Genomic DNA, 26654 nt, shown 5'->3' on the forward strand with positions numbered 1-26654 from the left:
AGCGCGGGGGGGGGGGGTGGAAGGATATAGAAACTTCAAAAGTGATTCACTTGCTCGAGGAAAGTCCATCCACATTATTTGATACGCCATTAATGGTAATATGATTATTTGGGTCTCGAACAAAACTCATTATCATGTTAATTTGTATGTTACACACACAAACATATGCCACGAAATTAATATAGATATGATTCACATGCCATGAACAAACTTACCGTGTATTTTTCAATCTGAATACTTACAGAAGATTTAAAAAAAAAAACACAAACTAAAGAAGTTGGCTAATAATAATAATAAACAATGGTGGAACATAAATAAAGTTAGCTAGTTTACCCAATTCACATGATGGACGACCAGCGTATTAATATCAATCGAGACAAAACTCAGCTACTTTTTTACATTAGACATATGCATTTTTATTCTAACTGTTCTGTCTATTCAAAGGGTTTATCACAATTCACATTCCATCAGTTTATTCAAAAAAAATATATATATAGGTCCCAAAAAAAAACCCGACAAACATCAAGGTTTGAGATCTAGAGAGAAGCTATGACAGAAGGCAGAGGAGTTTCCAATAAACCAAGCAAACACCATTCACTAACTATTGTATAAATGAATTTAAGTATCAGATCCTGTTTTGTATGTGAAACACGGTTCTATTCTATATGTACCTGCAGAGTATGAGATTGTAGAGGCCAAAGCTAAACACAAGCATCAGAACAAAGCCACACCACTTGCCTTGTCTCTTCGGTCTTTAAATCTCACCCAAGGAACCACTCCTCACGAACGAAGCTTGTCAGTTGACTCCCGCCGCCGAGTCTTTAAAATGTGCGAGAGGTCCCAGTACTCTGCTCAACTTCTGTGCGCAAAAAAGGATGATTGAAATCAATGGACAACATTGTTAGATAGCATTGGCATTGCCTGATTCAACGCACAGAAGAGACTGCATAATCTCATTTAGCAAACTAAAACAGGTGCAATGAAGATTCTTGTACTCTGCATAATGTTTATGCGCTCGGAAATTCAGAACCTATTCGGGGATTCAATGACACAATGGAATTTTTTTTAGTATAAAGTGATAATGTTTGATACCTCGCTACCGATGCTGGATTGCCACTTGAGATGCAAACCCTGCCACCTCTCTTGTTGCCAGCGCTGACCAAGGATTACAAGGCCAGTCACAGCAGCGGCAAAAAACAAGGACCAGAAAGCTTTCGCCTCTTTCGCGTGAGCATACACGGAAACAACCCTCCTTCTCCACCAGGCTTCACATGGGAGGTTATAAGTTGCATCTTTGGCATCCTTTGATGGTGATCTAAAGAGATTTGAAGCATCAGAATGCAAGTCTAAGCCTCCCTCCAGAGTCTCATTTGATTCTACATAATGTGATTCATGCTCATGCTTGGTTGCTCTACTGCTGGCTGTTTCACTCTGGACAGAACCAAGTGTTGATTCACCGTAGATACTTTGTTTCTTGTTACCCATCTCATCACGAAACCATGTTCTTGAGAACGCATTCGGCAAGTCTGCTCCTCTCATCGTTGAGTCTTTTTCATCCTTTTCATCAGTATGCTTCGCTTGATCCGTTTCAAACAGAGGATCCACATACTTGCTTCCCTTATCGTTGTCGGGCTCAGAAAAGAAAGTCTCGACAGGTACATTCTCATGCTCACTCGGTGGGAAGACAAAGTGATCAGACATGAATAAAGTATTTGAAGTTTCTGCTTCGTAGTAAGTATCATACTTCCGAGCATCCCTCAACTCGATGTTATATGGACCAGGAGCAGCGGCATAAGCCGATGCAGTAAGGGAGACGACTTCCCATTCGTTTCCTCGAGGAGCATGCTCCCCTTGTTCATCTTTATTATCCATCCTACACCGTAGAACCTGCTATCACAAAACTAGGTTAACACCTAGAAAGCAGAGAAGTAAACAACACATAATCTCGGGCTTCGGCTAGAAATCAACTCTGTCATCATCAGCTGAATTGACAGGGCACGACATTAGCAGCCGTAAAACCTCTAGTTCTCATTGTAAACAGAAATGCTTAATCACAGAACAACGAGAACTAACTACAGATTACAATGAGTCCCCAATGCGTGCATTGCAATTACCCTAAACCAACATTAAGGATAAATAAATTAAGCCTCTTGATTCCAAAATACAGAAAACTGAACCGAACATCGCCATAAAGGATCCACAGATCGCAAATTACAAATCAGTAGGCCAAGTTTCACAATCAGACAAACCAAATATATCAAATCCCTTCAGACAACTCCGTGTAATCAATCCCCATGGCAAAAATCCCAATCCGGAAGCAACAGCATCATGCGATCTAACGGACAACCATATATCTCTGAACAAATATATATTTTATGGAATTCAGCATGCGAACATCAAAATTTGCAAAAACATAACCGCGACAGAGATTTAAAAACCGATTCCAAAAGCCATAGAACCGATCCAGAAAAAGAATCGCAATGCCGAACAACTACACAGATGATTGATGAGAGGTATAAACCTGGGAAGGTACAATACAGAACCGGAGGATGATGATGGGATTCCTCGCGGGGGTGACCTGAAATCCAGCAAAGTAGAGAACAATGAATATTACCGGCAATGGCCGGTTTTCGGACGAGGCAAAGAGCAGACGGTATAACCGGCTACAGCGGGATAAAACGTGTGGTATCAGGTTGCTGTTCAGTTGTCCTTGATTCATGCGTCATTGCGTGTGAAGCCGGATATAGTATTTATATACATATACATTATATTATATATTATATTATATTAATTCAAATTACGGGAAGATTAAGAGTTTTCGTCCATCCAAAACTAATTCAAAACGGAACCGAAAATAAAATAGATTGAACCGGATTCGGTTTAGCCCTACCAGAAAATTAATGTACGGAAAACGTGGCGAGTTATAATTGGCTAATGAGATCTGAGGGGAATATAAGCGGTGAACACTTGGAAATCCAGTTTGTCTCTCACAATTTGAGGGCGGAGGGAGGAAGAAGGTGATGGGAGATCTCTACGCTTTCGATTTCGATGGAGTTCTCCGTAATAGCTGTGGAGAGAGCTCTCTCTATCTCTGCTGTTAAGGTACTTTCATCTCTCTCTCTACTGTCAATTCTGTTTGGCTGTCGAGAAAGTCGTAGATTCTTTTTCTCCGACTATGCTTCAGCTTTTCCTGGAAATCAGCAGTTGAGTTTGAACTTGTGAATGTTGCGTATCCGTTTGATTGTTCCGAATGTATGTCAATGTTGATAAAATTTTGAACCCTAGGGGTTGGAGAAGAAGGACAAGTAAGAAGCGTTTGAAGACTGTAGACGAAGAAACTACATTGAATCAAAACTTGTTGGATTAGATGTGAAAGAGCTAAAACGACAATCCTCCTAAGAAGTAAGAACTATAACTCGTCCTTAACATTCTCATCAACCTCAGATCTATCATCACCATTGTCCTTCTTCTTCTCGGCCTCAAATTTCGCAAGGACTTCATCAAGAGGAGGATCTCCAGGTCTTCTGAATGCTTGTTCCCCTATCTTAACCTCGTAAGCCTCTGGTTGAGTCAGGATGAAATCCTTCAACTGTGAAATTCTCCACGACAAGAGTGTATGTGAGAAGATAATGACAAGAGAACAAATCAAAATTGTATATATTTTGTGGTGTATGAAAGTTACCTCCAAAGCGTCCTTCCCGCTTTGCAGTTTGAACATGATTGTGTTCAGGTCAACACCAGTGAATTTGACCTCCAACCCTCCAGTCTTCAACACTTTGTTCCACTTCATGGCAGTTTCAAGCAACATTTCCTGTTACAGTCAAATAACAACGCACATCTTCAACTATACACATATATCTTCAGGTTCTAATGTTATGATTGCAAAATTACTCGGTTTTTTCCGGTTCTTGCAGTTCATCATCTGATATCCATGAATGTCAAATGGATTTTGGTGTAATCTGGCCGTAACCCCATTAGTCTTCGATCTACGGGGCAATTGCAACTGAATAAAGAGAAATAGAGAGATGGAGGAAGTCATTTACCTTGGTATGGCGAACGCCAAACCGGAGCTTGACGAAGCCAAAGACAGGTCCAAAAGTGCGCTTCGCCATTTCAGCCTGGATCTGGTCGGGAGCCATATTGGAGATATTCGGAGGCGGATCGAACTCTTCAGTCTTAGGCGAGGGTTTCTTCCCCCACTCCTTCCAGGTGTCGTCCTCCTCATCGTCGACGACGTCGTCTAGGTCGTCGGAGATCTCGATCCGCCGCTTCCCGGCCTCGGCGAGGCGGACGAATCCGTGGAGGTGGGAGAAGGTAAGAGGGAGAAAGAGGACGGAGAGAAGAATCAACGTAGAAGGAAGGTTCTTCATACCTTGTGGAACCAGATTTCGATCGAAAATTGAAGTGAAGAAATGGTCATTTTATATGAGCAAAAAAACAGTTGTCACAGTTATAATGTGATTCGGAGGCTTCAGAGCGGTGGGCTTGTCGTTTTAGTCTGGGTGGAATAAACTGCATTCCGAGTTTTAACAGTAGAGGGGGCAAACATTGGAGGCCAGCAAGGTCGAAACGGTGCGTAATTTACCGATAGAACAACTTGATTCGAATAGAATGATATTTAAATATAATTAAATCGAATTAAAAATTGGATGATTATGAGTTTTAAAATAAAAAAAATCGAAACGAATCAGAATTAGAAAAAAATATAATCGAAAAATCGATTCAAAAATTAAATAGTTTTATATTCAATGTGAACTAATTAAATCCGAATATAATAAATTCAAAATTGAAATCTGAAATAGAATTCGGGAGTTTTCTTTTTTTTTTTCTTTTTACATTCCACCCATTTATTATTTATTTTATATTATATGTATAGAACTAAAAGTCCAAAATTTTATTTTATTTTCTGCAAGTAGATTTTAGGCATGTGGGTGTGACGGGTAGATCTATAAAACACAACGTGATTCATTAAGATTTTAATAAATAAATATATAATTGATTTTACAACAAATGATTCACCAACTTGCTTTGGAAACTGAGACAGAGACATGGGTCACTAAAACTACATCCCCGAATCGAACACCAATTGCTAATTTTTTTCATTCAAAATATATAAGTAAAAAACTGTAATTAAGGGAGTGGACCTTGTGTTATAAAGGCAATAAATACAGTATTATCTAATAAGTATCTCATGTCTGAATAAAATTCCTTTATATCTATGCCTTCACCAATGAAAAATATAATCACAATTATACCTTTATTATTGGAACTAAATTTTACACCTTTATTGGATGATGCAATAATTTTTTTTTGCCTTTTTTCGTACAATTTTGGTATGATTTTAGGTAATGGGCAAGGAAAAAGCTTGTCTTTTTCTTTTTGGCTATAGAATATATATCCTCGTTTTCTTTAAAAAAAGTTTAGATTTTTAATGTTCAAAATTACATATTTCAATTATTTTCTGATTTTTTTTAAAACGTTGTAAATTTTTAAGTAGTCTTCTGCAGCTTCTGCTCTGATTCCCAATTAATCCCGACCTCCTAAAATTATGAAGTCTCCCCAAATCTAGAATGTTTTTCCAAAACAAGACCTTCTGTCTCAGTCCAAAGTATCGTCAAAAAGATTCTTGTCCGAAATCCCTTAAAGGACTCTTGACTCGAGGCCGTTTCACTCTCTTCAGATTTTAATTTCACCTCTTCGTTCGTGGAAAGATGACTTCATCAGTTTTTGTTTGGTGTGTGTGTATATATATATATATATATATATATATAGCTTTGGCTACCACTACCTTTTTTCTCTCCACCTTACGCTTACCACCTTCGGATACTTCGGAAAAGTTTTCGTGTCTCTTTCTCTCTCCCTCTCTGAGCTTTCTTCGGTCTCTCATCAATGGCGGCTGCGTCGAGGAGGTTCCTGAGGAGAGAGACTATCCCCGGTGGCGCCAACACCGTGAGGAAGCTCTTCTCCACCGTTGGATCCCCTTCTTTCGCTCAGAGACTCCGAGATCTTCCCAAGGATTTCCCCTCCACCAATGCCAAGCGCGACGCCTCTCTGGTGAGTCGATCGTTCGATTTTTTTCCTCCACTTTCCTGGAAAATTTCATCCGGGTTCGTGTTGATCAACAATGGAGGTCCGAAAATATTCTTTCTGGGTTGTGTTGTTCGTTGCAGCTTGTCGGAAAGACTCCTCTTGTTTTCCTCAACAAAGTGACCGAAGGATGTGGGGCTTATATTGCAGCCAAGCAAGAAATGTTCCAGCCAACTTCCAGTGTCAAAGACAGGTACTCTCCCCAACATTTTCCATTGTGATTTCAGTTTATACGATTCTTGTCTGGTCCTGAATCTAAAGAGAAAGCATCGATCTTGCTCTGTTTGTTGTCTGCAGACCGGCATTAGCCATGATAGCCGACGCAGAACAGAAAAACTTGATCATTCCTGGCAAGGTAAGCGTCTTCTGACGACTTCATCCATGGTCTGATTTCCTTTTACCAATTTGAGCTCGAGATTCGATTTTAGCTTCTAAGAGACCGCTGTCTTCGTCAATCGACAGTGTCCTGATGAGGATCATTCTGCTGTTCTGTTTATCACTTCCTCACGAGTTTCTTGACCCGATGATGCTTGTTTTCAGACAACTTTGATAGAACCGACATCTGGGAACATGGGGATAAGTATGGCTTTCATAGCGGCGATGAAAGGGTACAGGATGATACTGACAATGCCCTCTTACACCAGCCTGGAGAGGAGGGTGACGATGAGGGCCTTCGGGGCTGAGCTCATCCTCACCGATCCAGCCAAAGGAATGGGAGGAACCGTCAAGAAGGCGTATGAACTCTTGGAGAATACACCCGATGCCCACATGTTGCAGCAGTTCTCTAATCCGGCCAATACGCAGGTTGGTTCTCTCCACACAACCGGCACTGTGTACAAGTAGATAAAGGGCTGATGTATGGTATTGGTGCTTGTAAACAGTCGCATTTCGAGACCACTGGTCCTGAGATATGGGAAGACACTCTTGGAAATGTTGACATATTCGTGATGGGAATCGGAAGTGGTGGTACCGTCACCGGTGTTGGGCAGTACCTCAAATCTAAGAATCCTAATGTTAAGGTATAATGATGCATCATGGTTGTATATGAGAGATCATACTCGATTAGTTCATGAAATGATGCATCATGGTGTTTGTCTTGCGTTTCAGATATATGGAGTGGAACCTGCAGAAAGCAACATACTGAACGGTGGTAAACCGGGTAAAAAAGCATCGACTTGTCCCCATTTCTGGTTCTCCTTTATGTTCTTGGCCAATGCTCGATAGTACTGTATGCATATTCTTGTCGGTGTATTGGATCTGTTGCCTCTGATGTTGTCGTTTGAACAGGTCCTCACGCTATCACGGGCAATGGGGTTGGATTTAAGCCGGATATCTTGGAAATGGATATCCTGGAGAAGGTTCTCGAGGTCAGTGTTGAATCAGTCGTTACCAAAAGCCATGATCTTTTTGAACTCGAACAACTTGCAAGTTTTCGTAGGGAGAGAAATGAAAGGAACTCATGACCGAGAGACTCGATGACAGGTTAGCAGTGATGATGCTGTAAAGATGGCTAGAGAATTGGCACTGAAGGAAGGTCTCATGGTAAAAAAAAAACCATAAAACACACTCAACAAGCTTTCAATACATATACAGACATGTTTCGGGTGTCTGAAACAGACATATTAAGACATGGGTGTGAATGCAGGTGGGGATATCGTCGGGTGCCAACACTGTAGCAGCTCTCAAACTGGCACAGATGCCGGAGAACAGAGGCAAGCTCATAGTGGTAAGAACAAATCTCGTTTTAACGAAAATTCATCGTTCAGAAGAGAGATTCATCGTTTCAGACAGTGAAAAATGTCTGGTTTCGACGAAAATTTTCAGACTTTGCATGCGAGTTTTGGGGAGAGATACCTGTCGTCTGTGCTGTTCGAAGAGCTGAGAAAGGAAGCTGAGAAGATGGAGCCTGTCTCTGTCGACTGATCACTCTGCCCTCTTCTGGGTTTCTTGAAGCTGGCAGCTTCAACTCGTTTCTCTGCTCAACTCAATAAAAAGAGATGCGAAAAACTTTATATTATATTCCATCTGTTGTTTTTTTTAATGTGCTTGTTTATATAATGTCATTGTCCGTATGTTCGAATAATATTTCCTTGTTCTGATCTTCATTTCCAATGAACTGTTGGGTCTATTTCAGGATGAACAGCTGAAATGACAAATGAGAAAATGTCCGGTTTATGAATATACAATTGAACAAAACTATATAACCTCGGCCGAAATTCAATTCATATTTTCATTGTTGCATAGCATTACATCAAAAGCCAAAAAATATGGAAAAAAAATTCACACCCGCTTGTACAAATGTGAGCAGCAGCTTCAACATTTTTGGAATTTTTAAGACAAAGCTGGTTAGGAAATGATAAGAGCAGAAACTTCATCTTAGAACAGTCAAGAGGAGCAATTACATTCCTCGCGAGTTGTCTTCACCAACCAAAAACAAGTAAAAGGTTGTTTCTCTGTACTTCAACACCCTCTTTCTAATCACAATTTTTTGTTCTCATATCTGCGATCTCCAAAAAAAAAAGGACCAAACCCAGTTCATATCCACCACCTTACCCCTACATTTTAATGTAGAAAGATGGATTCGAATCCGCGACCTCATCCCCCACGGTAAATGGTTTTACCGCTAAACCAAGTCGGCTCTTCATCTGCGATCTCCAAAGAAAGGAGAAAAAAAAAGGAAAGGAAAATACCTTAGGGTTCTTCTGAAGAGGCTGGCATCAAGCAATTAAGCAAAATAACCCAAAAAAAACACAAAATTTGATCACCCAATGAGCATCATCTCATCTCCAAGTTGATAGTTTCAGAGGGAAGCTTTGGAAAACAATACCCATGCTCCGTCTTAATCAAAAACAGTTGTTTCCTGTTCAAAATCTACCGTGCCTGTCTATTTGGTTTCTTGGGAGAAAGTAGGAGAGGTTTCCCCGATTTGCTTGCCGCAGGTGCGGAGTTATCTGATGCAGATTCGCAATCCGGTTCATCAGGGTCACTATCAATCACGCAAGGAATGCCCCTATTCTGCTTTGCTCTATACTGCAAAAGGATGACATTGTAGTAGTAGCTTACAATCTTTGCTCTGTTCTTCGTCGGGAGAATCTTGCCCACCTGCTCGAAGAACAATTGATCGAGTAAAGGAGGAGTCCTAATCATAGCATTTATCTTCTTTTGTTCTAAACTTGTCCATATCTGCATGGTGGCTTCACCCATCTCATCAAAGCCCCATCCGGAGAAAGCTGACCCCAGTTCAAGCTTCAGCTTTACTCGTTTCTCGCTGACATGAAACCTGACACATTCAACAGAACCTGGTCTTTCGCAGCCGCACGAATCTTGTCTTCCCTTTCCAATGGGATCTCTCTCGATAAGAAGTCTCGGGTTTTGTACTTTGTCCAGGGGCCAGACCCTAGTTCCCAACCACTTCAGGTCACTTTCAGAAACTACACTGCCAGTCCATTCAGGAACTTCAGCTTGATAATCTGAACCAACTGGAATGTCTGATTCCTCATCTGAATTTTCCATTGATGAATCATTGTCTGAACAAATCTCAAGTTTAGCAGCTTTCCTCTCATTAACTGAACTGCCACTAAAACTCAGCCTCTCTCTTAGGTTGTAACCAGGTCCAATGCTATCTTCGTACATGTATGGGTGCATCTTCTGGTGCGTCTAGAAAACATGAAGAAATTTTCAAATACATCAGATTAACTCAAGAAATACAATACAACTCAAACACTACAATCGTAGTTAAACAGTATAGTATATACATGCAAAAACCATAATCAAGACTCAGGAGACGCAAAAAATTAGAAAGATCCACAATCTACTCAGATTTGTCATTTGAATAACAATGCACAGTGTCCATGCAGTTCATGAAACAGCAGTGAAACCACAGATAAGATATTTGTTCCCTGGCAAAGGTTTACCCCTGATTCATGCTGATCACAACCAACATTATTGAGCACCAAAGTTTTATGGCTAGGATTTTATTAAGCACCGGCATTATCAAGATGTGATGGAACCCTAGTCCCTCATTAGCAACCTCATACGTTTCAAATTTCTGGCCACCATTAACCATAATGAGTATTCTGCGATAAATTTAGTTCTTGTACATATGATAACAATCAAATCTATTCCCAGAGCAACAATTTCGTAAAAGATCCATAAATTATCTTTCTTATTCCAAGAAACAACACTTAACCATCTCAGCATATGATTTTATCAGAAAATCAACGAATATCTTCAAAGAATATACATACTACATACCTCCCAGTGTTTACCAGAAGGAGAATCAGTATGCCTTTTCTGCAACATTGCAGCCCTAAACAAAAGAAATCGTTTCCATGGCTCCTCGTTTCCATAAGATGCCCACTTTGATCTTTCCGGCAAAGGACCAATAGCTGGATCACATGGATCCCTAGCAACGTTAGTTAACCATTTCAGCATCTCAGAAGTACATTCCCGTTTCCTCTTCCCAGAACAAGGGCTTCCCTCGAGCTCCTGATCATGAAACACTACTTTCTCACTAACAGCCGTTTCCAATTCCTCAACCTTCTTCACAGCGTCAATAGACACACTCTCTTTATCAGTGTGATATTTATCATATCTTCTCTTCATTTCCGATATAAAACACTTAAGCCCTGTCCCTGACTCCTCGGAGTTCCCACCTTTCCCCTGCCCATATTTCCTCTTGATTTCCGATAGAAAACTTTTAAGTTCTGTTTCCAATTTTACCGAGATTCCCGACAACTCCAGGCCACTATAATCAGGCTCTACTGAAACGACCCTATTCAGCCATCTCCCAAATGCATCCAAGTACTTGACATACATCAGCTTCGCAGAAGCTGAATCGTTCAACCCTAACCCAGAATCTTGAGCAACATTTCCCCACAACCCATTTTTGGAAACCGCGTCAAATCCACCTTTATCACTGACGTTAAGGAAGAGCTTGAACAAATCCACGGTTTTTCCGTCTCCCGTCATCGGAGGCAGAGGCCGGAAACTACCGACCGAACAAAACTCTTCGAGGAAAGCTTCAAGCAGGCGCCGGAACAAGAGCACGATCTTCTCGATCTCCCCTTCGACAGCCGACCCTTTAAGATGTGGATTTGAGCAATCGGACAGCTTCTTCGAAGTTTTGCAGCGGCCGACGGTATTCTCCTCTGCTACCGTCGACCATCCGGCCATGGAATTCGAACACGAGGTCCTATAAACATACATAGATCCCATTATCGTACTCCTGAAGCATCAAAAATAGCGACCAACCTAAGTAACCCAAGGATAAAGAGAAACCCAGAAATCTTCCGCGACGAAAACTCCGGAAACAAAGTTCAACGACGGAGAAAACCCACGAGAAGCAGATACAGAGAGAGCGGAAAGAGATATCGGGGTGTGATTCAACTAGTAGGACATGAACTTACGACGAAGAACCCTAGGCGTCAATGTGCGGAATTAGGGCTGTTTCCCGCCGAAAAAACAAAATCGAAATCCACACCATTTTTATTTTCATTTTGAAATGGCACACCAACTCTCTACCTCTCTCCGCCCGCCATTTTCTCAAGTTCGATGATGGTGAAAGAGTGAAGTATGGGGTCACAAATCCAATTTTGCTTGGACCCAGACCCCCCCTCTTCAATTTTTTTTTCTCTCTTTTTTTTTTGGCCGAAAATTAGGGTTTCCGATCAGAAAATTTTATAAAATATGAACAGAATCACTAAACAGCAAGATCCAAAAAGAACAACAGATTTGAGAGGGATTTGAATACTGACCTTCCCTTCCTTCGTCCTTTTTTGTTCTTGAGAGTTTGTTTTGATTGTTTTCTCTCTTTTCAAAGTTTTTCATATAATAAAGTTGGGAATTCCAAGAGTTCCAATGGATATTTTGGTATTCGGTTTATATTGGTTCATTTGTTCGGTTATATAAAAATATATATTAATCGGTTATTATATCATATTCGGTTCGGTTTTAGTTTTGATTTTTTATTAAGGACAAATTTAATACATTTTTTGATTTTTTAGATTTTTTTACAATTCGATATAAGTACGACAAATTTGATTTTTTAAAAAAATACCATTAAAAAAATTTAAATTGTTCGGTTTGATAAGTTTTTCGGTTTAATACGGTTCGATTCGATTTCGAATTAAGAGAATGGTAACAAAAGAGAAAGTCGTAACCTATATATATATATATATATATATATATATATATATAGTTAAACAGTAACACAATCCTAAAGGCTGTACATGAAATCCCATGAAAACTATCAACTAAATTCATTTGTAATTAACTAACACAAACTATGACTAACATTTCCGAATATGACTGCAATTAAAAGGATTTCATATATGAACGGTTTTTCAATTTTTATATTGATATGTGAATGACTTCAAAAAAATCATATATCCCTATTACTGACTCCAACATCCTACCTAGGATGAAAATATCAAAATGAACTGGTTTGTGAGTTAACTTGCGAACTAATCTATATTTTTTTTTTTGATTTGGAGTGAAAAATTTTAAATCTAAAAAAAAAAGAGTCAAACAAGCTAGTTTGCCACAATCTCGACTCATGGCGAACTAGTTCGACGAGCCTACAAACTGGTTCACGAATCAGAAAAAAAATAATTTTTATTTTTTAATATTTTTTAAAAAGGTTTTTATCAAATTTAAATATTTGTATTATTTTAAAATAAAATAATTATTATTTTTATAATTTTTTTATTATATTTAATATTTTTATTTTTTTACCTCGCGAATTCGAGCCATGTAGTTCGAGTTTTGAATTTCTCGACCTAAATAAAAACGGGTTTAACGAGTTGGACTGAAAATAAAGTGGCTCGAAACGAATTGGTCTGATCTTGTCCGAACCGACTTGTTTGAGATCTCTAAATTTATACCTTTAAACACTTATTCCCGAGCAAAATAAACTTACAACATTCTAGTTTTTCTTCATAGTTTTAACCTACTATCTATATCTAAAGGATTTCAAAATCTCTGGATTTCAATTTATTATAATTTGGTTATTATATTAAACTTGTTATTAATTTATTATATTGAGGCCTGAAACTTTGATCAGTCGGATTCCGATGTATGAAGCCAATTGACGCTTGGGAGCCTCTGATTTTGTAAGAGGGTTCTGTTTTGGAGGCCATCTCTCCCTTCCGTCATGCGCTGCGGAAGGCGACCTACATCGATCCTGACTGTCCATTTCAAACGTCAGTCATCTTCTTCGTCCTCTCTCACACAAACCGCCAATTCCCTTCCTCCTCCTTGGATCGACTCAGAAAACCCTGGCCGGGCTATTTCCTTCTGCTTCTCTCTGCTGAAACTGTCGGCTAAAGTGGGTCATGCTTGTGATGTGGACCAAGTACACGGATACGCCATCAAGTTGGGAATTTGCAGTTCGCTGTCTCTGCAAAATCAAGTCTTGGATGCTTACGTGAAACGCAGGGATTTTGACGATGCGGACAAGCTTTTCGATGGAATGCCCGAGAGAAATGTCGTCGCTTGGAACATTATGATCCATGGTGTCGTCCACCGTGGCGGCCATATGAAACAGAGAATCAACCTGGGTTTTGGTTATCTGCGTAGAATGCTGTCGAGTATGGTCGATTTGGATTATGTATCTGTTCTCGGCCTGATGCGGTTGTGTACGGAGTTCAGTGACGTGGAAGCCGGTAGCCAATTGCACTGTCTGATCACGAAACATGGTCTTGGTTCAGGTTGCTGTCTTAGTACCAGCCTCGTCGATTTCTACGGAAAATGCGGTTTTGTGACCGAAGCGAGACGGGTATTCAATGAAATTTCCGACAGAGATTTGGTGCTTTGGAATACACTAATCTCTTCATATGTACTCAACGGTATGATTGATGAAGCCATTAGTATACTCAAGCTGATGAGATTGAGAACTGAGTTCAGAGGTGATGGATATACTTTCTCGAACATTCTCGGATCGTGTGGAAGTGTTCAGGGCAAGCAGATTCATGGCTATGTCCTCAAGCTATCCTTAGAATCCGATATTCCGGTGGCAACTTCACTAATCAATATGTACGCTAAAAGTTCCCAGATGAGAGACGCTCGAAAGTGTTTCGAATCGATGGTTGCTCGAAACGTCGTGACGTGGAACTCCATGATCGTGGGCTATGGCAAAACTGGAGATGGGAGAGAAGCCATGAGGATTCTTGTGAAAATGCTTCGTGAAAATGTTCATCCCGATGAGTATTCTTTCGCTAGTATTCTCAGCTCCTGCGCAAAAATCTCTGCGGTTAGAGAGATTTTCCAAATGCAATCTTTTATAACTAAAAAAGGGTTTGGTGCATTTCCATCTGTTGCCAATTCCATGATCAATGCTTACTCCAGGACCGGGAATATATCCGAAGCACTTGTATGTTTTCATTCTCTCCTAGAGCCGGATCTTGTTTCATGGACCTCGATCATCGGAGCCCTGGCTTTTCATGGATTTTCCAAAGAAAGCTTAATCATGTTCGAGAGAATGAGAAGAAAGCTACAACCTGACAAGATTACCTTTTTAGAGGTTATGTCTGCATGCAGCCATGGAGGATTAGTTCAAGAGGGTCTTCGGTACTTTGAACAGATGATGAGTGACGTTTACAAGATAGAACCGGAGTCTGAACACTATGCTTGCCTGGTCGATCTTCTTAGCCGAGCCGGTTTCATTGATGATGCGTATAAAGTCCTGATGGCTATGCCCATGGAACCGAGCTCACATGCCCTGGCAGCGTTCTCGGGAGCTTGTAACGTCCATGGAAACAGAGAATCCATGAAATGGGCTGCAAAGAAACTTGTCGAATTGGAGCCTTCCAACCCGGCTAACTACTCCATGTTATCGAACATCTACATGTCTGAAGGCCATTGGATGAAAGCCGCTCATCTGCGCAAAACAGTGAAGAAAGTTAGCAATTCCAAAATTCCCGGGTGCAGTTGGGTTGGGGAGTAGTCTGTTAAGATTCAGCTATGAGCAAAAATAGTATACAAGATTTGCAGACAGGTTTCCGGCGAGATCCAGATGGAGAAAACAGCTTGGATTTATGTGTTACCATGTCTTGTTCCTCCGAACTGCTTCGATGTAATAATACCGTTTGACAAGATATTGTACAACAGGGCAGCTTCAAGAATCCGTTTCCTCATTATCGCTGGTAAGATTCTCCATTCGTATACTTTTTATTCATTTTTCGGTAAAGAGTCCTGCCTAGCTAACTGATAATTTTCAGCTCTGTGTTCTTGGTCCTCGCTATTTGCAGTTGTAATCTTTGAACAGAGGAAGAAGAAGGAAGAAGTGTAGATGGCGACATGCCAGATGCTGCATGATATTTCCATATGCCAATCTTCAGAAAGAGATAACTTGATATACACGTATCTGTACATCAACAGTGTTGTGTGTAATATGTGTATATACACACACATACCTGTGTGCCAAATCCAGTAGCTTGAACTGGTGTCCACTTTAAATTGGCTGCCATGGTTAGTGTGATAAAAGACCGGCCGCAACAAATCCCCAACGGAACAGTTTCTTGAGCGTTTTGATAGATTACTGAGCCATTCTTTTGACGGCCCATGTTCTGTAATAAGCGAGTAACTCAAACTAAGCTCACGTACTTGTGTTGTAATCATGTCTGATGTCTACATCAGATTCCAATGGTACATTCATTAACAATGGAGGCAAATCAACTGTGCAAGAGCAAAGAAACAACTGGTGAGATCGCAAAACCGATACGAATGTCCGAAACTCAAATGAACAAAGCAAAATCATCAAGAAGGTATGAAAAACGCGAAATTCGTCAAAGGAGCGAGAAAGGGTTTTAGGAGACAAAGTTACAGACCTCTGATTTAGGGTACCTGAAGCTTGAAACTGTGAAACTGTGAAGAAGCTGCCATTATTCGCCAAAACAAAGTCTTGAAGACAGTAACAGTGGCAAAGAAGCCACGAAAACACGAAAAGACAGAAACCCAGAACCGAAATCTTCGCCATATCTGGTGAATCTTGTGATGAACCGAGAAAGAAAAGGGATTTGAAAAAGGGTTCAGTCACTGTACCGTTGGGTTTTTGGAAAATTATCAAAGGGGACTCCTCTATATTTGCATAGCAATTGCTCCTCTGTTGGTCACGCGCTCCCATGGGCGCGTGTCGGATACGCCAGCGGGTCCAAATCGAAAAAGCGAAGAAATTTATATATGACATTGGTTAGAATAATCTATGACGTGTTGATCTGAGACGTTCTTATTAATCATACTTTATATTATCATTTGTAAAGAACAGTATTTTAGTGCAGCATGGATAACCCGGTGCCTGGTGGCATCTGATCCAACGGTCAGAAAACGATCTCCGGTCATTCTCCTCGCAGACTGCCACGTGTCGTCAGGTCTACGTCGAAAGTTCCCGACCGGAGGAGAGAAGAGAAGGAATTTCAGAGGAAACATTAAAACCCGGGAAAAACCTCCGGCGAAACACCTAGGGCGGAGAGGATGAGCGTCATCGATTTGATCACTAGGGTTGACGCCATCTGCAAGAAGTACGACAAGTATGACGTCGACAAACAGAGAGAAGCTAATGTCTCCGGCGACGACCCTTTCGCCCGCCTCTTCGCCGCCGTCGACTCCTCCCTCGAGACTGTTCTTCAGGTGATGTTCGTCTTCTTCCTTTTTGGGTTTTAGGGTTGTGTTTCTACTCTGTCTGTTTGGTTTTGGCTAGAATTTTTTTGTTTTTGTAATCGGAGGTTTTGCGTTTAGAAAGCGGAGGCTGTCTCTTCGGAGACGAATAGGGCTAAAGCTGTAGCGACGAACGCGGAGATTCGGAGGACTAAAGCTCGTTTGCTCGAAGAAATCCCCAAGCTTCAGAGACTATCTCTCAAAAAGGTCCCTTTTATATACCCTTTGCCTATGATTTAGGGACTGTGGATTACATCCATGATCAGGGGGTTTATACTCTTATGATGCTTTGATCCTATTCGGGGTTTAATGTCTTGTGTGTTTGAAAAGGTTTGTGCTTTTGATGATACGACACTCTTCTACAGATCAAGGGGCTTTCAAAAGAAGAGCTTGAGGCTCGAAATGACTTGGTCTTGTCTTTAAGAGAGAGGGTCGAGGCTATACCAGATGGCTCAGAGGCTCCAGCTAAGGGGACTAGCGGTTGGGCAACGTCAACTTCATACTCGGCTCTCAGAATCGAAACGACCACCTCGGGTAATTGTATCCCAGTGTTATATATATGCCCCCCTGGAAGATTCTCTGCATATACGATCAGCCTAAAAGACTGTTGTGAATGGTATTTTACTCAATTGTATCAGATGAAAGATTTGATAGTGTATACTTCCAGCAAACTAAAGAGTCTGGCCAGTTCAGACAAGAATATGAGATGAGAAGGATAAAACAGGCATGTGGTTCTTGCTTTCTCGTTGTGTCTTACCGATTTTATGGACTGGAAAGAACTCCATATAATATTATTTGTCAGAAGGAATTGGATTTTTGTGACCTGTTTTGTATCTAACATTAGTCTGGCTCTGCTTTTCCTCTGGTTTTGTGGCAGGATCAAGGACTGGATACCATAGCTGAGGGATTGGATACTCTGAAGGATATGGCTCATGACTTTAATGAGGTTCATCAAAATCTTTTCTATGGTTGACTTTTCTGTTCTGTTGTTTGGTTCCACCATTGATCCCTGTGAAACTCCTATGGTCACATCTCAGGAATTTGATAGACAAGCACCGCTTATGGATGAAATAGATACAAAGGTGAACTCCTTGCCCTGGCCTCCAAACATCGATTTGGAGTATTGCAGATATAGAAGCATACCACTTGATGTGTTATGATTAGCAGATATTGTCCCGACTCATTTTTTTGTTGGAAATCCCGGGAAAAAGGCCATGTTTGCTCTCTGAAACCTGAATAATATTAAGTGTTGGTGATCCTGAACTAGATTTTTCTGTCCTTTGGCTTATTGTTCAGGTCGACAAGGCAACTACTGACCTGAAAAGCACCAATGTGAGGCTCAGGGATACAGTAACCAAGGTGATATCCATTCCGGTTCATCAATTTCTGACCAAGCTCTCAAGGTATGTCTATGGTGTAACTTAAGGTATGTGTTTTTGCTCATGTCAGCTGAGATCGAGCCGTAACTTCTGCCTGGACATCATCCTCTTGTGTATAATCCTAGGAATTGCTGCCTACATATACAAGTAAGCTCCTTATTCTCAACCCAATAACTCAAGCTCTGGTTTTAGCTTCCTACTCATGTATTCCGATACAACTAACTCGAAAGTCTCCATCTTTATACTGTGATGATGAGAACTAGGCCACGTGAATATATACATGATTCATTCTCATCAGAACCAATGTGTTGCTGAAAGAACTGAGAGTGAGTTTCTGAAAATAAGCATATGGGTTTCTGTCTTTGCGCCTTTTTTTTTGTGCAGCGCCCTGAAGTGAGGACTGACTGATGATGTCGGAATCATCTGCGGGCATGGACTCGCCATCTCGACCGCAGTTGACGGAGATTATGTATATACGTGTATATCTACGGTCAAGGGAGGAATCTTCTGTGTTTCTTTTTATCTGTACAGTAAGCTGTGTACTTTTAGACCTCTGGTGTTTATTTTTAGGGTTTATAAAGATGTTGAGATTGCCTCTTTAAACGAATTGATCTTTGATAAGATAAAGTGGGATTTTTGTGTTATTCCCATGCAACACTTGGCAACATGCACATTTTTTTAGAGGATTTTATATATATATATATATATATATATATATATATATATATATATTGTCTTTTATTCCCCGACAACTTCAAACCCTATTTTCAACATCATCACTGCATCAAGTAACATTGTGTATAACTTGTTTGGTTTATTAAGTTTCAACTACTACATTTTTCTCAGTCTGCATCAGACAACTTCAGTTTCTGACATCTTCTACTTGGTGATACCATATAGCCAATAACGATCGTCTTCATCCATACCACCTTCGAAAGAATCGCCAATGCTTTCGTCGCCATTTCCATCGCTCTTTTCACTGTTTTCGGTGTCGGCTTCTGTTGTCTCGTTGTCTTCATCAGGACAATCGTCTTCATCGTCCACTTCAGTATCGTGTTCTTTCTTTTCCTCAGCAACGACGATTTCAGCTTCTTCGTTAGCATCTTCTAACATTTCCCTGTCCAAAGGGGCTTCCACTTTGTCGTCTTCCCTTCCATTATCTTTGTTATTACCACTTGGACCGCCATTTCTCGTACTCTTGCCTCGTCTTCGCCCAAACCTCGAGTAATAGTAATATTGCTCGTCATCAGGGTTCGACCCAGCGGTGGATCTTTGGCTCCGACGCGGCGGCGGCCAAGTATCCGCCTTCTCCTTCTCCTCCGCCACCTCGGCAAGGGGCTTCTTTCTGCATCTTCGGTAATATTTCAGTGTGTCTTTGCCTTTGTCTCTGATTTCCCAGTTGTCATCCGACCTATGCTTTTCAGTTTCTTCTCCTCGTTCATCAACCTCGCTCCCTTCTCTCTCTCCCTCGGCATTGCCTTTCACACTCGTGGCTCTATGTCAGAGAATAGTTAAGAAACCTGTATGAGATAATATAATAACAGATTGATCGTTATCCAAGAGGATGAGAAATTAGTTTTAGTGGAATACCCCATTGGATCATCATATTCGCCCTCTGGATTCTTCGACCAGGCCGCGTCTCGGACGATCTGATCACCAATAAATGACGACATATATATATATATATATATATATAATTAAAAAAAAAACACGAAACCCTAACGCGACACAACATGGGTGGGTCTCGACTCATGTAAAAACCCTAATAATAAAAAAATGACAATGGAGAAGTGAGATATGTATAACGTACGTGGGGAGGAGGAAGAGGAGGGAGGGGAAGAGTGTAAGCAAAAGGGTCTTGGCCGCGAGGGATGTCCCACGGCGACCGGTTGACCTTACAGTCGTACGCCGGCGGCAGAGGTTCGCCGGCCGGCAGCTCCGGGAACAGAAACTCTCTAACCTCCGCCTTGTGGTTCTTCCTTATTCTCATCACATCCCACACACGCACATACACGCAGAGACACGGTGAGAGGGAGAGAGAGAGAGAGAGAGAGAGAGAGAGAGAGAGAGTATCTTTGTAATGGTTATTACAAGCTTCGACGACACTGCTAGTCTCCAAATGTCTGCTAATATTTGCGCTGACACACCTATACATGCAAATATCTGTATACATGGATTTTTTTGGTTCATTTTTTTCCCCTGTTTGGCTTAGACTCTCCCTTAATTGGAATTTCCCGTGGAATATATTAGATGATTATCAGTAATTAAATTATTAAATGTGGTCCAAATAAAATCTAACACGATTAATTTCCAGCAAAAATAAGTTCAATATATTTAAAGAGAATAAGGTATTATTCGTTGTACAAGCGCGCAATGGAAACTATAGAACTTTCCTTATATTTACAAATGGAGAGTAATCATAACATACGGTCATCTTCAACTGCACCCGGTTTATATATATATATATATATTTTGTAACCGGATATGATGAACCAAGATCCAAATTAATCTCGGGACCGTTTGTTTCTATTTTCCTTAATATTGTCGCATTATACCGTTGAGTCCCCTAGAAATAATATCAATCACATGAAGAAAAAAAAACGATAGTACTAGGGATTATTTGTTTCTATTTTATTCGTTTGAATACGGTAAATCATTATTAACATACGAATAAAAAGACCAAGAAAAAAAAATTGATCGTAATAATCAAATTCTACCATTTACCCCCCAAATGCAAAAAGGGCGTATAAGCAACGTTTTTGGTAAGAAAGTGGTATTATGTATGTATTTACCGATACAGATCATTATAACATTTTCTATAAATACGCCGTTTTATAAAAAAAATTATTTAAATTTGAAATTGTAATTGCGCGCCATGCGAAATACTAGGTCACGAACGATAACATTTCCGCTGTCTATGAATCGAATTCTAGCTGGTCGTTATTAAAAATCTAAAAGCATAACCAACACATAATTTATTTTATATTTTGTGGTTAGAAGAATATTTTATTTTAACAACAATCTTTTATCTATTCTCTTTTACTTAAAAATATATCTCATAATTTTTACTTCAAAATAAATCTGAAAATAAAATTTTTCATTTAAAAACAAAATTCATTCGATATTTTATGGGAAAAGATGAGATAAAAAGGGTAAGTAGCATCTTCACGTGAACAAATAGTGATAGGATCAACTATATTTTCATGTTAAGAAATATAAGGTTTAAGTCTTTAAGATAATTGAAGTAAAGAAATGTTAAACAATACGAAGAAAGTAAAATTAATGAAAAAAATACTATTCAACTGATCATATAATATAAAATGGTTAATCTGCAGGTCCCTCGGCTGTAATTTTTTTTTTCATGAGATCCTCAACCGCTCCCGAAATATAATCGGCCCGTCGAGAAAATGCAATTTTCAATCCATTTGTTTTCTCTCACACACATATGGTTTAATCACGGCTTCATATGATATATATATATGGTTCGTTTTAGGTAGTGGCTAATATATAAATTTCACTATAAATTATATATATATATATATATACACACACACACACTCTCTTATTGATAATGGTATTGATGTTCAATGGAATTATTCAATAAAGTCCATTGATAAAGCAAAATGCTGATATGACTTTAAGATTTACATCTATACCCATCATAAGTTCATATAACATCGTTACAAACCCTAATTTCAAATTTAATTCATTGCTTAGAGATACTATATTTTTTATTATTTTATTTTATTCGTCAATAAACAAGATTGGATCCTTTATAGTTGGATCGAAGATCAGTTAGGATTTAGGAATCTAGAAAAAAAAAAATACTTGAATTAATTTAATTTGGAAAAAAATAAAGAAATCAGAATCCATAAAGTAATTTGGTAATGGATCGATATCAGCTGGGTCCTAATATCATTTATAACCAATCATCTTGATAATATTATCTTAGTTAATCTGTCATATCGATCTTCGATGTGATCCCCAAGCCTATATCATGTGTTAAATCATATAGTATTAATATCTAAAAATAATAAACAAGTTTTGTATACGTACTAAATAAAACTACGGACGCTCTAAAAATAAATACATAGAATGCTATATACAGTAATTATTTTTTTACAGTAAGAATAATGAGTCTAACAAACAATATGATCTTCATAATCAACATTTACTTGTACCTAAATCAATTACAAAACCCCACCAATCCAAAAGAGTAAAAAAAAAATACATAGGAGAATTAAAACCTCTTCTTGAAAGAGAAACTTCCGCATGTTACATTAATAAATCAAACATTCACACGTAAATATGTGTATATACATCATTAATTCATTATAAAAAAAAATATATGTGTATATACATACACATGCACCAATACACATTCGTGTGTGTTTGTGTGTATGTGTGTGAGTGTGAGTGTGAGAGAGAGAAACATGACACATCTCCAACTCCAAACACCCAAACCAACTCTCCATGCTCCACACTTTGGATCAGTCACGTGTCTCGGCTTTTATATATAAAAAATTACATAATATATATATATATATACACACACACACACACACATATGTTCTTGTGTCCTGATCTCATCAATCTCATCCTTACCAAAACGTCGTGTACGCACGTGCATGTTTGTCTCCTTACCCAGACACGTGTGTGTATATGATGCATTATCATGGATGATTGATGATTTTACTATGCGAAGCTAGACATCGACGTATGTGGCTTATTTGTTAGAACAAGGCACATGTTCATGTGACAGGTGATTTGAAAATGGACCCAAATTAATGTTTTTCATTATAGCTCATTTAAGTGATATTATTCTCTCTCTTGACTGAAATTAAATTGGAATGCAATCCGTCTATGTATTTTCACGTATACTAATATTGTAATTTAAGAATTGAATCAATGATATATGTTAAGTTTGAGAAGATATTCAATTTTATTTGAGCAAAATAATTTTAAAAAAAAATTAACTTAGTTGTGAAAACTTAAGTGTAGACACATGGATCGTGTGAAATTAGTACTGTTATTTTGTTTATTGTCTATTCTTAATAAAATTTATATTTACTAGTAAATAAACTTAAATTTTCAAAGTCCATATAAACATAATTTTATTTTTTTAATCTCATTAAACATTGAAATCGGTCCCACGTCACTTCCACTATGTATGAACAAAATGTTGAATGTGAATTTTATATGTACATGAACCGTTGGGCTTTATTTGGGCTTTTCGGCCATAAAATATGGCTTTTATTCATTTATTTGGGCTTCTGATCTTTATTTTATGGCCCGATAATGAGTTGGGCCTGATCAGGCTTTTAACCGGACCCTAAACCGTTGGTTTGGTTAGCTAGAAATCATATCGAATTTCATTATTAAAGTCTAAACCGGACCAAGGAAATTGTTTTCCCAATCTCTCTCATGTTCTTGGTGGCACCAGAAGATTCGATTCGAAAATCATTTCAGACCCGAGCGACTCGAAGCTTTGCCACATCATCAATCTAGCATATATATTTATCATAAGATTTCAAACAATTCACATAAAATATAAAAAAAATATTAGTATTTTAAATAAAATTTTCCCTGAAAAAAATATACATGTATATATTTACACACTTGTATTGTACCCAGCGATCACGATAACGTAATGAATGATATCGGCGACCCTTCTCACGAATATCTTTACAATTATTTTTCTGTATGTTAAATAAAAGAAAACCTATAATTTGTATAACATGCATGAACCCACAACTAAAGTTTGTTTATTTAAAAACATGGACCAACCGCCAAGCTATAATGTAAAAGCCATTATAAAGTTGTCCTCTGATATTTATTAGTTCTAATCCTCCAAAAATATTAGGTTTTTTTAAAAAAAAATTTGTCACCTCACGTAACCAATAACATTAGATTATTTATTACCTAATATTAAAAATGCTATTGGAATTGGTACACGCGGTTAAATCCGGTTTGATTTTTTTTTAAAAACATTCTTATTTAAAATATTAATAAGAATATTCAGTTCAACTCAATTTTCATTATCTTCATGCAAATCAATTAGTTTTATATATAAAAAAAAAATGAATCTTTTTAATATCCGGTTCAACTCAATTTTTATTATATTCATTTAATTTTATATAGGACATGTCCACTGCATTTAGAACGACCCCACATTTGTCTGAATGATAATGACACGTGTCGAATCCACGTGGTTAAAACAATTACTCGTCGTACCATATCCTTTTAACTAGGTTGCATTTCTTATCACGCGCTCGAGTCCACTATAAGTTTTTTCACGGTACCTTTTTTTTTTCGGTCGAAAGTTAAATTAAATATTTTTCGGAAAGGTTAGGGCTCAATGGCCTTGTTCCTTTAACTCATTCACATTTTTTGTAGAACGGAGAAAAACGTGTGGAAATTCAAGGATACAGTAATATTTTACTAAATGTGCATGGGTGCATACATATAAATTATGAAAATACAATGAGATTATATTTATTTGGATAACCCTTATATATGGGTACACGTGGCACGTATCGATCACAAGAATCAAATCAGCACCCCGTGGGACCCACAATCTCCCCCAATATTTTATTATTTTATTTATATCCTCTCTCAAACGGAAAGCTTCTCATTCTGCTTCTCACCCTTTCTCCATCAACACCAGAATCCGAGAAGCATAAGGAGGGAGAAGAAAGATATGAACTGAAAAAAAATATGGTGGGCCTAAGCGTCGTGGGAAAAAAAAAACACCACCTTTTTTTTAAATGTTAGGGCGGAAATTGGAAAACAAAAAAAAAAAATTTTTTGTTGAAATGTGAAGAAAATAATTGTCCACTCGTGTGTGTTTTTCTATAAAATCCCTACGTATATCACACATTACATTCGAGTTGACAATTCGATCTTATTCTACAAAATCTAATCGAATTTAGAACACCACCTTTTTTTTAAATGTTAGGGCGGAAATTGGAAAACAAAAAAAAAAAATTTTTTGTTGAAATGTGAAGAAAATAATTGTCCACTCGTGTGTGTTTTTCTATAAAATCCCTACGTATATCACACATTACATTCGAGTTGACAATTCGATCTTATTCTACAAAATCTAATCGAATTTAGATAGATGTTATTTATTCGAATATTGCCTAACAAAAAAATATACTTTTTATAACATCAAATTATTCGAATCCATAACAAATCAGAACAACATATCAAAACAAAAACATTACGAATAAAAATGGGTTTGTTTGAATAAACTATTTTTAAAAAAAATAAACCAACATATGAACTCGGAATTAGTGTAACTTTTTCAAGAACTGAAAATTTTGATTCAGAAAATAATCAAAATTTCCCTTTACCCGAAAAAGGTTATAAGAAATTTATCCAAATATTCGGACAATGCAGCACATCTTTAGGCTAAAAAGAAACTGTTCATCGTACGGAGCCACATTTATTAGAGATTTTAAAATTTCATTATACACTGTCTTTCAACAGAAGAATTTTCTATTTATTTCTGAAATATATCATATGATTATTATTCCCCTGGATTAATTTATGATTATATTGATCATTTCTGAATGTTTATTTAATATTTTTCAGAATTTTTTACATGAATATTTGTTTTGACCGGCGCTCCCATACTAAATGTGCATGGGTGCATACATATAAATTATGAAAATACAATGAGATTATATTTATTTGGATAACCCTTATATATGGGTACACGTGGCACGTATCGATCACAAGAATCAAATCAGCACCCCGTGGGACCCACAATCTCCCCCAATATTTTATTATTTTATTTATATCCTCTCTCAAACGGAAAGCTTCTCATTCTGCTTCTCACCCTTTCTCCATCAACACCAGAATCCGAGAAGCATAAGGAGGGAGAAGAAAGATATGAACTGAAAAAAAATATGGTGGGCCTAAGCGTCGTGTTGGAGACAACTAATATTCCGATGAGAGATTCCGGCGGAGTTATCAGCCCAAAACCGCCGCACATTCTCAACAAAACCGCCGTGATGATCACCGCCTCCTCCTCCTCCGCGTATACCGCCGGATTCCGCCGTGAGAGCTCGTATTCGGATCTTGGATTTCTCGAGCACTGCTCTCTCTGCAGAAAGAAACTCCTGTCCGGAAAGGACATCTACATGTATAAGTAAGCACAGATAAAACAGAGCACTAGAGATTCTGGTTTTTTTCTGTGATTCATCGCTCCACAGATCTCTAGATGTTCATGAATAATGATTTTTTAAAAGAACCCAGATTTCGTCTTCCGATGACTGATAATGGGTTTGCGTTGTTTTCTGGGAATTTGTTTTCTCTGGTTCCGCAGAGGAGGCACGTTTTGTACCCAGGACTGCAGGTCGAGACAGATTTTCATGGACGAAGAAGAGAGTATAGAGAACTCTTCACTGGTCACCATCAAAACGGCGCCGTCTCATTCATCGTCCTCGACTTCTTCTTCTACTTCTCTTCCGTCGCCGTCTCCGATGTCTGAATCCGGCGGTAATTCCCGCCGCCGCCGTGGACCTAGAC

The 26654-nt window shown here is 38.7% G+C and overlaps 7 protein-coding genes and 2 long non-coding RNA genes across 16 annotated transcripts; 4 read left to right on the top strand and 5 right to left on the bottom strand.

Annotated features, from left to right (window-relative positions):
- Nucleotides 1-575: 575 nt before the first annotated feature.
- LOC104817300 (ATG8-interacting protein 1-like) lies at nt 576-2704 on the bottom strand. Its single transcript, XM_019202936.1, has 3 exons — nt 2522-2704; nt 1093-1887; nt 576-859 (listed from the first exon to the last, which is right to left on the bottom strand). The coding sequence occupies exons 2-3, from the start codon at nt 1870-1872 to the stop codon at nt 797-799; spliced, it is 843 nt and encodes a 280-aa protein (XP_019058481.1). The 5' UTR covers nt 1873-1887; nt 2522-2704; the 3' UTR covers nt 576-796.
- A 290-nt stretch (nt 2705-2994) lies between these two features.
- Nucleotides 2995-4037, top strand: LOC104817299. Its single transcript, XR_772497.2, has 3 exons — nt 2995-3102; nt 3286-3402; nt 3915-4037. It is a non-coding gene; the product is annotated as an uncharacterized LOC104817299 (long non-coding RNA).
- Nucleotides 3322-4506, bottom strand: LOC104817298. Its single transcript, XM_010546437.2, has 3 exons — nt 4044-4506; nt 3683-3811; nt 3322-3589 (listed from the first exon to the last, which is right to left on the bottom strand). The coding sequence occupies exons 1-3, from the start codon at nt 4368-4370 to the stop codon at nt 3410-3412; spliced, it is 636 nt and encodes a 211-aa protein (XP_010544739.1). The 5' UTR covers nt 4371-4506; the 3' UTR covers nt 3322-3409.
- Nucleotides 4507-5787: 1281 nt separating this feature from the next.
- Nucleotides 5788-8192, top strand: LOC104817302 (bifunctional L-3-cyanoalanine synthase/cysteine synthase C1, mitochondrial). Its single transcript, XM_010546445.2, has 10 exons — nt 5788-6054; nt 6171-6280; nt 6385-6442; nt 6628-6891; nt 6969-7106; nt 7195-7246; nt 7375-7454; nt 7570-7629; nt 7733-7813; nt 7912-8192. The coding sequence occupies exons 1-10, from the start codon at nt 5890-5892 to the stop codon at nt 8008-8010; spliced, it is 1107 nt and encodes a 368-aa protein (XP_010544747.1). The 5' UTR covers nt 5788-5889; the 3' UTR covers nt 8011-8192.
- Nucleotides 8119-11928, bottom strand: LOC104817301 (AT-rich interactive domain-containing protein 1). Of its 5 annotated transcripts, none has more exons than XR_772498.2 (3): nt 10342-11805; nt 8853-9744; nt 8119-8732 (listed from the first exon to the last, which is right to left on the bottom strand). XR_772498.2 is itself a non-coding variant. In XM_019202973.1 (3 exons), the coding sequence occupies exons 2-3, from the start codon at nt 11260-11262 to the stop codon at nt 8959-8961; spliced, it is 1707 nt and encodes a 568-aa protein (XP_019058518.1). In that variant the 5' UTR covers nt 11263-11281; nt 11844-11928; the 3' UTR covers nt 8119-8958. The 5 variants fall into 5 exon arrangements, 4 of the variants coding, with proteins under 4 accessions (XP_019058518.1, XP_019058516.1, XP_019058519.1 ...); XM_019202973.1 differs by adding an exon at nt 11844-11928 and having other exon boundaries at nt 8119-9744; nt 10342-11281; XM_019202971.1 differs by adding an exon at nt 11844-11925 and having other exon boundaries at nt 8119-9744; nt 10342-11314.
- A 1112-nt stretch (nt 11929-13040) lies between these two features.
- LOC104817304 (pentatricopeptide repeat-containing protein At2g46050, mitochondrial) lies at nt 13041-15735 on the top strand. Of its 2 annotated transcripts, none has more exons than XM_010546447.1 (2): nt 13041-15230; nt 15306-15735. In XM_010546447.1, exon 1 carries the CDS (start codon nt 13241-13243, stop codon nt 15029-15031), a length of 1791 nt encoding a protein of 596 aa, XP_010544749.1. In that variant the 5' UTR covers nt 13041-13240; the 3' UTR covers nt 15032-15230; nt 15306-15735. The 2 variants fall into 2 exon arrangements, with proteins under 2 accessions (XP_010544749.1, XP_010544750.1); XM_010546448.1 differs by having other exon boundaries at nt 15336-15735.
- On the bottom strand, nt 14874-16178 carry LOC104817303. Of its 3 annotated transcripts, XR_772500.1 has the most exons (4): nt 15915-16176; nt 15501-15762; nt 15068-15394; nt 14874-14965 (listed from the first exon to the last, which is right to left on the bottom strand). It is a non-coding gene; the product is annotated as an uncharacterized LOC104817303 (long non-coding RNA). The 3 variants fall into 3 exon arrangements; XR_772501.2 differs by having other exon boundaries at nt 15068-15653; nt 15915-16178; XR_772499.1 differs by having other exon boundaries at nt 15068-15762; nt 15915-16177.
- A 178-nt stretch (nt 16179-16356) lies between these two features.
- Nucleotides 16357-18763, top strand: LOC104817305 (syntaxin-73-like). Its single transcript, XM_010546449.1, has 9 exons — nt 16357-16713; nt 16822-16947; nt 17106-17274; nt 17379-17464; nt 17618-17686; nt 17778-17822; nt 18037-18099; nt 18190-18266; nt 18504-18763. Exons 1-9 carry the CDS (start codon nt 16558-16560, stop codon nt 18514-18516), a joined length of 804 nt encoding a protein of 267 aa, XP_010544751.1. The 5' UTR covers nt 16357-16557; the 3' UTR covers nt 18517-18763.
- Nucleotides 18764-18896: 133 nt separating this feature from the next.
- Nucleotides 18897-20154, bottom strand: LOC104817306. Its single transcript, XM_010546450.1, has 3 exons — nt 19930-20154; nt 19710-19768; nt 18897-19614 (listed from the first exon to the last, which is right to left on the bottom strand). The coding sequence occupies exons 1-3, from the start codon at nt 20107-20109 to the stop codon at nt 18999-19001; spliced, it is 855 nt and encodes a 284-aa protein (XP_010544752.1). The 5' UTR covers nt 20110-20154; the 3' UTR covers nt 18897-18998.
- Nucleotides 20155-26654: the final 6500 nt, after the last annotated feature.

Source organism: Tarenaya hassleriana, unplaced genomic scaffold (assembly GCF_000463585.1).
Source record: "Tarenaya hassleriana unplaced genomic scaffold, ASM46358v1 Cleome27, whole genome shotgun sequence".
NCBI classification, from domain to species: Eukaryota; Viridiplantae; Streptophyta; class Magnoliopsida; order Brassicales; family Cleomaceae; genus Tarenaya; species Tarenaya hassleriana.